Source organism: Triticum urartu, chromosome 3A (genome assembly GCF_056163025.1).
Source record: "Triticum urartu cultivar PI428250 chromosome 3A, HENAU_Tu73, whole genome shotgun sequence".
NCBI classification, from domain to species: domain Eukaryota; kingdom Viridiplantae; phylum Streptophyta; class Magnoliopsida; order Poales; family Poaceae; genus Triticum; species Triticum urartu.
The window spans coordinates 376,214,128-376,225,627 of NC_141875.1; the positions used below are offsets into that span (position 1 = coordinate 376,214,128).

Consider the following 11,500-nt stretch of genomic DNA (forward strand, 5'->3'; position numbering starts at 1 on the left):
CCTTAGTGCATAAAAATAACCGGTTTACTAAATTTTGTATCGACTATAAAACTGTAGTAGTATAGATAGATAGTAGATGATATAAAATTATAAAGGAAGGAAAGGGGAGGATCCTACGCGGCCATTGTTAAAAGTTTGCTTCTAGTGCTGGTATCTTTGTCAGCTGTCGAGTTACTTCTAAAGAGAGTGTATCAAATCAAATAGTGAAATTCATAACCATGACAAAACCTCCTCTATATTTGATGATGGTCGCTATATATGACTTACCCATCATCATGACCCAGTTTATATACCTCTAAATATTCACATTTATTTTGAGGGGTCTAAATATTCACATTGATCAACTAAAAAAATTTCACATTGATGGACTAAAAAAAGTTCACATTGATCAACTAAAAAAATATATTCACATTGATCAATAAAGTAGTGTTGGCAATCCTGAAAAAAAAAACTAATTTTTGTCTCCTGGCTGGCCTTGTCTCGTGCGCACCAGCACCACAGGGCACCGCACAGGTGAGCGCGAGGCGACGTGCCTAGCCCGGATCTCAGAAGCAAGCTGAGCCCGGCACGACCGCGCCCTTTGGTTTGTGAGAAGGCGAATTCTTTTCTGGCTGATAGATAAAAATCTCCACCACATCCGCAAGCGCGAACTCCCTCCCGGATCTGCAACTAGCCGGCTCCCCTCCCGATCCATCTCGCCGCGGCGGAGATCCTTCATTCCTCCGGCGAGAGCCAAGATGTACTCGTGGGAGATGCTGTCGTTCAACATCCACGACGGGTTCCTGGAGGCGATCGTGCGGGGGAACCGCTCGGGCCTCCTCACCCAAGCCGATTACAACAACCTCTGCCAGTGCGAGACCCTCGACGACATCAAGATGCACCTCTCCGCCACAGAGTACGGCCCATACCTCCAGAACGGTATGCCGCGTGGATCTTTTCCTTCTCTTCTTTGGGTTGGATTGGGCTGCTTGGTCTGCGTTGCTAGAGATTCGCGATCCCGTCCATGCCAATTGCGATCTCGATTGGCCAATTGGAGATTTATTTTCTTCTTAGGGATAATAAGGGAGACTGCACCGTGCTCGGCGAGTTGGGATTGTTTTGAGCTAGCCCTACCTTGTCCGAAATTTCTCTTTGCTCTCTGGGAACCGTTGGGAGCAGGTTTGATGAGCAACCAAACGGGCGGTGTTAATCTACGCAGTGCCTGCAAGTTTGTTATACTGTATTTCCCACAGCCCACATGTCATGGCAACTCTGTAGCACCAGCCTGATCCCCCTGATGAATTTTGCCGCAAGATCCCTTTCATCCACTCCCACCTTACGATTTCAGCCATCTGTGACGCGTCCCAAGACGAATTCACCCAATTTATTACATCAGTTCCATTAATGTGCTCTTGTGCTATGATATACAGTAATCGCTGTGTATGTTTGTTCTATGCGTTTCTTCTGATACCTCTGTATTGTGATCGTATTTCTGATTGATTGCAGAACCTTCTCCCTTGCACACAACAACAATTGTGGAGAAGTGCACTCTTAAGCTGGTTGATGAATACAAACACATGTTGTGCCAGGCGAATGAACCTCTATCTACATTCCTACAGTACATAACGTAAGTCATGAAGCACTGCTAGGATGCCATTTGTTTCTGCTTCGTTTGCACAAGCAAACAACATATCAAACCAGTGCAGGGTAGACTTCGGTTTGATCCTAACAGGATAATGTTTTCTGCAGGTATGGACACATGATCGATAATGTTGTCCTTATTGTTACTGGGACATTGCATGAAAGAGATGTTAACGAACTGTTGGAGAAATGCCATCCATTGGGCATGTTTGACAGGTATTGTTGTGGTTCCTTTCTCGTTTCTGTTAAATGGAGATCTATCAAATACTGACTCTTCATCTCCCCCCGCCAATCAACAGCATTGCATCACTTGCGGTTGCTCAAAATATGCGTGAGCTTTACAGGCTGGTTCTAGTTGATACACCCTTAGCACCGTACTTCTCAGAGTGCATTACATCTGAGGTAAAAACTTTGAAACCATTGTGCTGTCCATTTTTGTTGAAATGGTTAAGTATACCTTGGTATGTCATGCGAGCTTCATGTATATTGTGTAGGATCTGGATGACATGAATATTGAGATCATGAGGAACACACTCTACAAAGCGTATCTTGAGGATTTTTACAAATTTTGCGCGGCATGTACTTCTGACTGAAAATGTTGTTTTGCCTAATTGTGTTTGGTTTCTAACTAACTTCTTCGCAACAGAAACTAGGTGGTGCGACGGCTGAGATTATGTGTAATCTCCTTTCATTTGAAGCTGACAGAAGAGCTGTAAACATTACAATAAACAGGTAAAAAACTAAACATTTCATCCTTTTGTGTGACAGATCTCCATGTTGCCATTACATTCACAGACATCTGACTGCCAATTTCCTTGTCATGTTTTTTCAGTATTGGTACTGAGCTGACTAGAGATGACCGCCGCAAGCTGTACTCCAACTTTGGTCTATTGTAGGTTTCCATTGGAAGTAGCACTAGCATTACTTTTAGTTAAAATATGCCTATTTTTGCATGTGGTTATAGTAATCTGATGCTTCCAGGTTTCCGTATGGTCATGAAGAGTTGGCTGTCTGTGAAGATGTTGACCAGGTTTATCCCCTGTTCTGCTTTTAAGCTCAATGTCGGTCATTCTACTACATAAATATTTTCAGTTGTCTAAACACGAAGTTATCATGCCATGAACTGGTTCACTTTATTACCTAATTTTGTGCATATTGCTCAGTATTTCAGGCTTAAGTTCTGTTAATATGGTTATTTCATCATAAAATGTCTCTTTCAAATGTTTGTGATAGGGCCATTGATAATAATTAACTCCTCGTGAGGTCTTTTAAACATACCATGCGCCCTAGGCTGAACACTTCCTCCTTAAGAATGGAGAAGCTTCATACCTACCAGTCACCAGGGTCAAGGAATGGGGTTGCCTCTCCTGTGTGGCTAAAAATGAGGGTAAAGAAAAAAGAGGGGGGGGGGGGGGGGCTGTGGGGTGTCACCTCGCTACGATAGTAACAACAGTCTATTTTATTTATGTGTTGATAATTATTGCCAAAAACATGTACCACTTTGTTGATGGTGCAGATGGCCAGGTAAGCCTCCCATCAATTTGCCTGCAAGTTTCGTGTTCCTGAGCTTCCATTAGGGCCAATTTATCCTGGGTGAGGGACACAGAATCGACCTGTGTGCCTGGCTTATCTGAGAAGAATGGTATTCCATTGGAGATGCTTTTGTGGCATACATTTTTCATTTGATGGGCATAAGTCAAACTCGGCTTTCTGGCTGCTCTTTTATATCAGCTGCAGTATGAATGTTTTGTTTGGCCTACAGCAGTCATGGTCTCATTCTGTCATACGGTTCTTTTCTTGCACGAAGATTAACATCATGTGTTTTTTTTAATTGAAAATTGCCCTATGTGGTATACTTATCCTGTAAGCATGTGCCAGACTATCTATTTCTTTCTTTGTGTATCATCAGCATTTGGCAAGCTAACATTTTAGATGACAGTAACACATTTACACAGTCCTTTTTTTGGCTTCTTACCCTCTGGTCTCTCTTGTTAGGATGACTGGTTTCCTGTTCTGATTTATGCTCTCTAGGATGTATTGTAGTTTTGAGTGTGCTACTACATTTTGGAAGTTCTCACTTGAAAGTTAAATGTGTGTTTTGTTGTTGTGGAGATGATAATAAAAAGAGCACAGGGAAATCTTAACAGGCATGTAGTATTTCAAGAGGGATTGCATCTAAGTTATACTGGAATTCAGACCAGTGTCCTCTTCATAAAAGTGAGATCTGTGCCCACGCATGAATTATTCTGGCTAACGTCAATACTTTTTTCGTGCTCATACCGCAGGTGCGTGGTGTAATGGAAAAGTACCCCCCATACCAGTCTATTTTTGCCAAGATATCATATGGCGAAAGCCAGATGTTGGACAAGGCCTTTTATGAGGAGGAAGTAAAGAGGCTGTGCCTCTCATTTGAACAGCAGGTACAATTTTTTAGGTTGGCCTTATATGTATGTTTACACAAGTTACTTCATATAAACTATCTCACAGGAATAACAACAGATGGTCAAAATGTAAGAGATCCGATATTGTACACTGGATGCATGCAAGTTCTCTAGAAGGTCACTGGTTTTACACTCTAAAGATTAGCAGTAAACAAGAACTATTGGTAGGCTGATTTAGTCAAAAGCCTATAACACGCCCAGCCACATGCAGTACTGATGCATACCAGCGTGATGCATGCATACATGCTTGTAAAATATGCGCTAACCAGCCACGGCTTTGCACATGATTCTATAGATCCATCGTTAGTCATTACTCTATTTGAAACTTGTGAGTGCCCGATAGTTTTAAAAAAATGCCATAGTGCTAGTGCCTGTTGGTGAGTTTTATTGTCTCTGTGTGCCACTATTTTGGACCTCAACTCTAGAATTGAAGGTGGGAGCTCTGATGTTCTCTTGTTTGTGCAGTTCCACTATGCCGTTTTCTTCGCATACATGAGGCTACGAGAGCAGGAGATAAGGAACTTGATGTGGATCTCGGAATGCGTTGCCCAGAACCAGAAGAACAGGGTCCATGACAGTGTCGTGCCGATCTTTTAATCGCCCTCTTACTGTGCATATGGTTGTACAAAAGGCCTGCTTTGATGATGGCACAATCGATTGCACACTTTACAAGCTCATGATTTGTTATTACCCCTGTTCCTCTTTCTACGCGGCTGAAAAGCTAGACCTGGAGTAGTGTATCATTATTTGTTTTTGTAGTAAAATAAAAGGCGCAGTTGTACGGTAAATTAAATAAATGATGATGTTTATTTTCGTAGTGGGTGGCACTATTTGTGCAGTTTGTTGGCATGTAAAATGTACACCCAAGATATCAAATGGTTTGTTGGCAAAACTCTCTTACTGCATTATCAAATGGAACTTGTGCAGCTTAGTAAGGACATGGAAATTGTTGGGCACCGTCGTTAACTACTGTGTATTTTCCTAAGCCTCCTGGCTTTGCACCTTACATAAAAAAAGAAATAAATCATGAAAATGCAGGACTATGAAAAATAAGATGGCCATGCGAGTATATTTTACGCATGTACTCCCTTCGTAAATAAATATAAGAGCGTTTACCAATTTCTTTACAGAGGGAGCAAGTGATAGTACCGTTTTATTTTGAAGTTTCATGTATATTTTAGTCATGTACGTACGTGATAGTATCATTAAACTCGTTGACGAGAATTTATTCCTCACGTATATATATTTATCTCGGCAGCTACGGTCGTAGTACATCCGCTTGTATCGTTATTAGGTGGACGCACGCAGCAGCACAACGGACGCTGCATTTACATGCAGTGATCTCTAGTTTCTGGAGAAGAGCCTATGGGAGACGAAGACGCCTAGCGTGAAGGCGGCGACCGCGGTGGCGGCGATCACCTCCTTGTTCTTACCTATGGTATCCGCCCACTTGAACCCCTCCTCGGGCGCCCGCTCCTTCCAGCAGCCTTTCTTCTCCCTCTGCGTCGCCGCCTCATACTCAAGCTTCTCCTTGTGGTCCTGATCATCATCTCCTTTCACCACCTTTTCTGCTGCCTTGGGCTCCTGTTTCCTGTCGTCCACTTTCATGGCCGGGGGTTCCTTGCTACTCGCTGCAGTTTGGTCCTTGGCCGTCTCCTGTTTGTGCCTCCCCTGCAACCTTGCCCTCACCGCCTCGATCAGCCGCTCCGCCTCCTGGCTAACCTTGGATTTCTTATCCGTCGGTTCGTCGCCGACAGCGTCCGAGGCCTCATTCTCACTGGGCGGGGGCGGGGCCGGGGCGGAAGGCAGCTTGGGCACGGTGAGCGTGAGCACGTTGGCGTCGTACCGGCCGGTGATTGCGTCGAGGTCGGATGTGGATGGCAGCTGGAACACCCTGTGCAGCCGCACGTTCCCATCTCCGGCGTCCGCCGTTCTGTGGCCAAGGATGGTCAGGCGGCCCGCGGGGTCCACGTGCACCCGGAAGTCCTCCTTCTTGAACCCTTGATCATCAACATAATGTCATACGTACAATTCAGTAGGTACAGTACAGTACAGCTGCAAAGGTTAATTCGGGTTCAGGGGAACACCATTTCATCCATCTCAGCAGGAATCACGAACGCGCATCGTACGTACCTGGGAGGTTGAGGCGGAGGAGATAGCTGCCGTCGCCGTCGACCCACTCGTACACGGGATCGAAGTCGGCCGCCGCGGCTTTCGCTGCTGACGATTCTGGCCTGCTCGCCATGTCTCTCGCGTGCTACGTTTAACTTGGTTTCCCGGGCCGGGCGATCAAACGGTACCTAGCTAGCTAGCTTCAGGCGCGTACTGATCGATCGGGTTGGAGGTGCCACCTAGAGTTACTGCCACGAGCCTCATATATAGCATCATGTATGTACGCAGCGCTTGCCTCCTTGCGCTGGTAACGCTAAACTATTCCAAGCTTTTCTTGAGGGGCTGGTCTGGCACAAGGAAAATTTATCGTGAGGGTCTAGCCTGGGGATCTCCATCTCCTCCTCCTAGTAGACGTGTAACGTGTCTTGGGCTCATTAAATTTTGGGCGCGCGCCAGGGTAACGTCTGTACTAGCTCCGTCCCACCGAAGCAACAAAAGAACTCAAGACATTTTTTAACTCTCTCCACGTCTCATACCTCACATAAACAGTTTATCCCAGGTATGACAACTCTTTTCCCAGGTTTTGTTCTTTAGCTTCTTATAAGTCGTTACTAGTAATACCACAACACGCAGCTCCTCAAACAATGTTAGTACTACTAAGCATGCATCCAAGAGGATTAATTACTCACACATCAAATGGATCAACTGGAACAAGGGCATCAATGAATGAATTGAACACACTGTCTGTAACCGCCAATCTGTCACATTTGACAAGATTCACAATAGGTCTTAATCACCAGAAATTATTGACAGGCGCTGATGATCAAATCAAAATAATGAGGAGGTCAAGGCTAACATTTGCCTAGGAAACAGATTATGTGGACAAAGGAGGAATTCAAGATCAAAATGAAAGCACGAAGAGATGACCTGGGGCCATGTTATTCCAATCCAGCAGAACTGAACCTTTTTTTTCAAAACATAGGGCCCCAGCTGTGCATCTCAAGGCTTTAGCACCAATGACAGACCAACTTTTGTGCTCTTCTCAATTGCCTTGGTGTCAACCTCGCCGGAGATGGTAACGAGTGACTTGGCTCGCCATTCATGCTGGACAAGGGCACTAGCCATGCCATAGTTGTTGAAGCGTGCCTTCACACTGGTGTGCGGGTCCAATGAGTGCTGTGATCCAAATATCAATGTGCTCTCGTTCCTTGGGAAGTTGTGGGACAGCTCTGCTCCAACAGCGGTGCTTGAATGTGACTTTACTAAGTGGTAGTAAGACGCAGTCAAGGTGTCACCGTGATTGTTCCTGGATGAGATTTGAAAGTTCATTACCAGAGCAAATGCTATTATAATAGCGATGAAGCACCGCACTTGACACCTTAGTATGGAATCAGATTGCTAATCGACATTATCTATCAATCTTAAAAGAATTGCATAATAGTAATACATATGATAGCTGCGCATAGAGAAGATACTTACAGGTGGAGTGAGGCAATAAGATCCGGATACGTGAGGCTTAAAGCAGCGTTGTACTTGGTGAAATTGCTAGTTGCCGTGTCAAATGAAACATCAACACCAACTGACAGTTCTTTGCTTCCGAATACACCAGAAAGGTTAACCATAGGGTTCGGGTTCAGCCCAACACTTGCATTGATACCGGCGAATTCATGGAGATACTGGAGTTCAAGCTGTCAAGGCAGAAAAATACAAATTAAATCTCCTATCGCAGTGATCACCATATTGCAGATTAGAAGTTTAAGCAAACGGAGTGGTAGAAAATTATACCTTCCCTGACCTCTGGTCTGGAACAACCAAACTGAGGATTGATTTCAGCCCTGGAGTTGCAAACTCGTCAACTGTGAATGTTGTCAGAAGCTGGAAGATGTGAAATATTCATCAGCGAATATAAAATCTCAAGAACTGGACATTGCTGTGAATTAATATTATGAGGCATAAAAGAAAAGCCAAATATGTGAGAAATAATATCAAGGAAAAACAGGCAATCAGATGTTTATACATGATTCATGTGAGAGCAAAAGGGAGAGTTGGAGTAAAGGCGGCTTACATCTGACTCTGAGTTTGCTTTGATATCAACTGTCAAGTTCTTGTTCTTAAGCTGGGTCTGAAGCTCGCCAAAGATAGACTCGTTTTTCCTAGTTCCTGCAGCTGTGATTGCCTGTAGGTAAACCAAAATCATTAATATGTAGTAGCGCACAAATACTAGATAGACACGGTTACCGAAACCATACAGGTAAACCAAAACCATCAATATGGAGTGCACAAATCATATCCAGAGACATGGTTACCTAAACCATATACTGATCATGAGTTCATTTCCTGAAGAAATGCTTCGAGTCAAGGAATCAAAGATGCACAATCCAGTGAAGGTGAAAGGGGAAGGGGGAAAGTTCTGGCAGCTCGTTGCGAGAGTGAAGAGACGGTCCCTAAACAAAGATAATATCCTGGTAACACATTAGGGTCCATAGTCTCCCTCCATGGCCAAAACTGAAAACTCTACATGCAGAACACGCACACACGGAATGAGAACAGCTCGACACAGTGGCACGGCGGCGATCTGTGTCGCCAACGGCGGTACAGAGGCACAAAATAGAGATCGGCGGACAACATTCTAACATGCATTTGTACCGTAAGTAGTCGATCAATGTGGGGAATGCGAGGCGGACCGTAACTGGGACACTGCTACGGGACACAAATTTGCGAAATCGCTATGGAAGAAGTGCGAGGGAGAGGATGGCAGTGGTACTCACGACGCCCTCGGGGGTGCATGTGGTGAGGGTGAACTTCTGGTGCGTGCAGTAGTCCCTGTAGAGCAGATCTGCGTGCAAATCATCACATCACAGCATCGTCAAGATCGGCACCGGAGAGGTAATCAGAGGAGGGGAGAGAGACTGGCGGCACCTCTGGTCTTCTTGCCGATGTCGGTGTAGAGGCCCGGAGCCATGGCGGCCGGCGACGGAGACGACGACTTGGGTGGTGGTGGGGAGAAGAGAGCGGGAGAGAGATCGCGGGGAAGCGGCAGCGTCGGGCGGAGGCTGCGGCGACCAGTTAAAATGGAGTCGTGGCAGATCTTGCCCCTATCGTTTTCACTTTACAAAATGATTTTGGATGATTCGTGTGCTCGTGTCGCGTCGTCGCGTGGGCGGGACCGAGCAAGCTGTCGTGGGACCCCGCGTCCAGAACGTGGAGGTGGAGGGACCGATCTCTCTCGATCATCTTTTTTTTCTTTGTCCGGCTCAAAAATCTCTCTCTCTTCTCTGCTATTTTAAAAGTAAATAAAATAAAATAAATGATATAGGACTTAGATGTGCAATATTTATGACACATCTAGATGTGCTTTAGCAAAACAGAATAAGGAACTGAAAAAGGATGATGAAGATGTAGTGGAGGCAGAGGATGAGAAAGAAAGTGGCGATGGTGGCTGACTATTTCCAGCAATTATTTTCTTTTTGTGCGTGCATCGGAATTGAGGAGCTCCTCTAACATGTGACCCCTCGCATAACTGATGGCATAAACGCAAGCTCACTCGTGAATACACTACGAAGGAGGTATGTGTTACTCTCGAAGGCATTGGAGTTTGAAGACATAAAAGCTCTCGGTCTTGATAGTATGTCGGTTGTTTTTATAAGAGATGCTGGGATATCGTGGGTGAGAAGGTGACAACATAAGTGTTTAATGTTTTGAATGATAACAATGTTTCAAAGTTGGAATGAGACAAGTGTGGTTCTAATCCCAAGGTAAGGCAACCGGAGAGAATAAAAGACCTTTTTTAACAAGACAAAAGGCTTGTCATTTCATTAATTAAGAGGAAGAGTTTGAAATAGCGTCCAACAGAAGGCAAGAATAGACCATGACTCTTGCGACATTACAAAACTCACATGCTTAGCGCCCACGAGCACCCACAATCTAATTTCCTCTTTGATGTTACGCACCACAATCGTAGAGGGCTTCACAGTGTTGCGGAAGACCCCAGCGTTGCGCTCCTTCCATAGCTCCCACGAGATCAACATAATTATGGATGAGATGGCCTTCCTCAATTTGTCCCTGGCTTGGGTGACTCCTATCCACAACTCATTGACGATACCCATTAGGTTCCAATCCCGGGATTGGACATCCGAGAGGCTAGGCCACTCCACAATGCAATACCATACCCTCACCGAGAAATGGCACTGATAGAGAAGGTGTGTTGAAGATTTTTGGGTTCGCTCGGAAAGACGACAGAGCCCAAAGTTGGGCCATCCTCATCGTCAAGCCTATCTACGATCAAACTCTGTTTTTTTATCACAAACCACACAAAAGAGTTTGCATTTCAGAGGCGCCCAAACTTTCCAGACAACGGTATATAAGGACAAAGCAATGTACCCCTCAAATTGAGCTTTGTAAGTAGAGGATGCAGAGTACATTCCATGTGATGTGAGCTTCTAAGTGATAGTGTCAGGGACATACGGGACTAACTATACCGAGCTAAGCTTCTTCCACAACAAAGCAAATCATTGTATGTGCGGCGACATGACGCCCAGCTGGGTGTTGATCTGACTCACCCAGAAGTTGTTATGCAAGGCCATCTAAATCGAGGAGTTTCTCTTCTGGAGCACTCAAAAATCTTGGGGGCAATATCTTTGGGACACAGTCCATCTAACGCACCACAAGCACCCACTTAAACGAATCGGTACCAACCAATCACAAAAGCGCCACATAGCCGAACTTATCTGGAACATTATGTAGAACATTTTTTGTTTAATGAAATTAATTGGCACATTTGCAGAAAACCCCTTGAATATTGAAACACTCACAACTTTTTATCCCTAGATCCAAATTGAGTGAACTTTTTTTTCCAAAATGATCCTTAGGAAATGCACTTTCACCTAGAGTAATAAATTTTTGAATTTAAGTAGTTTTAAATTTAATTTCAGACATAATGAATTCAAAATCAAATAGGGCATAATTTGCATTTTAGAAATCCATTTAAATTGATTGTTTTGGCAAAATGAATCTAGTGAGATATAGTTTCAACCTAGCTATTGTATTCAAAATTTTAAAATAATTAATTTTTTTAAATTGAATATAGTTTAACAGTGGCTACACTTCAAACAATATTTAGACCTAAATCTAGGTTAACCTTAGAATAAAAGGTGTTTATTAGGTTAAAATATTGCAACTAAATTAAAAAAACTAGAGATGAACTTTAGTAAATATTTTTGGGATTACTATTTGACTTTAGGGAATTTAATTTGAATTAAATTCAACTAGATTGGCTATAACTTTGAAACCATAGGTTTAATTTGAATAAACCTTTGTAATATGACTTA

General features: G+C 44.0%; 3 protein-coding genes across 3 annotated transcripts; 1 reads left to right on the forward strand and 2 right to left on the reverse strand.

Moving 5' to 3' along the window:
• The first annotated feature begins 515 nt into the window (after window positions 1-515).
• On the forward strand, window positions 516-4,999 carry LOC125544054 (putative V-type proton ATPase subunit d). The gene is made up of 10 exons (XM_048707593.2): window positions 516-918; window positions 1,486-1,606; window positions 1,729-1,836; window positions 1,920-2,022; window positions 2,115-2,195; window positions 2,267-2,352; window positions 2,453-2,512; window positions 2,602-2,650; window positions 3,906-4,040; window positions 4,527-4,999. The coding sequence occupies exons 1-10, from the start codon at window positions 738-740 to the stop codon at window positions 4,656-4,658; spliced, it is 1,056 nt and encodes a 351-aa protein (XP_048563550.1). The 5' UTR covers window positions 516-737; the 3' UTR covers window positions 4,659-4,999.
• A 155-nt stretch (window positions 5,000-5,154) lies between these two features.
• Window positions 5,155-6,723, reverse strand: LOC125544057 (uncharacterized). Its single transcript, XM_048707595.2, has 2 exons — window positions 6,195-6,723; window positions 5,155-6,061 (listed from the first exon to the last, which is right to left on the reverse strand). The coding sequence occupies exons 1-2, from the start codon at window positions 6,304-6,306 to the stop codon at window positions 5,406-5,408; spliced, it is 768 nt and encodes a 255-aa protein (XP_048563552.1). The 5' UTR covers window positions 6,307-6,723; the 3' UTR covers window positions 5,155-5,405.
• A 147-nt stretch (window positions 6,724-6,870) lies between these two features.
• Window positions 6,871-9,298, reverse strand: LOC125544056 (mitochondrial outer membrane protein porin 3). Its single transcript, XM_048707594.2, has 6 exons — window positions 9,093-9,298; window positions 8,942-9,009; window positions 8,239-8,349; window positions 7,959-8,048; window positions 7,653-7,861; window positions 6,871-7,479 (listed from the first exon to the last, which is right to left on the reverse strand). Exons 1-6 carry the CDS (start codon window positions 9,133-9,135, stop codon window positions 7,173-7,175), a joined length of 828 nt encoding a protein of 275 aa, XP_048563551.1. The 5' UTR covers window positions 9,136-9,298; the 3' UTR covers window positions 6,871-7,172.
• Window positions 9,299-11,500: the final 2,202 nt, after the last annotated feature.

Bases quoted from the DNA above. Each gene is read 5' to 3' on its own strand.
- LOC125544054 (XM_048707593.2), top strand. From the start codon at position 738: ATGTACTCGTGGGAGATGCTGTCGTTCAACATCCACGACGGGTTCCTG. The intron at 2,353-2,452 runs GTAAAAAACTAA...ATGTTTTTTCAG, and splicing joins GTAAACATTACAATAAACAG to TATTGGTACTGAGCTGACTA. The intron at 4,041-4,526 runs GTACAATTTTTT...TTGTTTGTGCAG, and splicing joins GCCTCTCATTTGAACAGCAG to TTCCACTATGCCGTTTTCTT.
- LOC125544057 (XM_048707595.2), bottom strand. From the start codon at position 6,306: ATGGCGAGCAGGCCAGAATCGTCAGCAGCGAAAGCCGCGGCGGCCGAC. The intron at 6,062-6,194 runs GTACGTACGATG...TTGATGATCAAG, and splicing joins CCTCCGCCTCAACCTCCCAG to GGTTCAAGAAGGAGGACTTC.
- LOC125544056 (XM_048707594.2), bottom strand. From the start codon at position 9,135: ATGGCTCCGGGCCTCTACACCGACATCGGCAAGAAGACCAGAG. The intron at 9,010-9,092 runs GTGCCGCCAGTC...ATTTGCACGCAG, and splicing joins CATCGGCAAGAAGACCAGAG to ATCTGCTCTACAGGGACTAC. The intron at 7,862-7,958 runs GTATAATTTTCT...CTGCCTTGACAG, and splicing joins CAGACCAGAGGTCAGGGAAG to CTTGAACTCCAGTATCTCCA.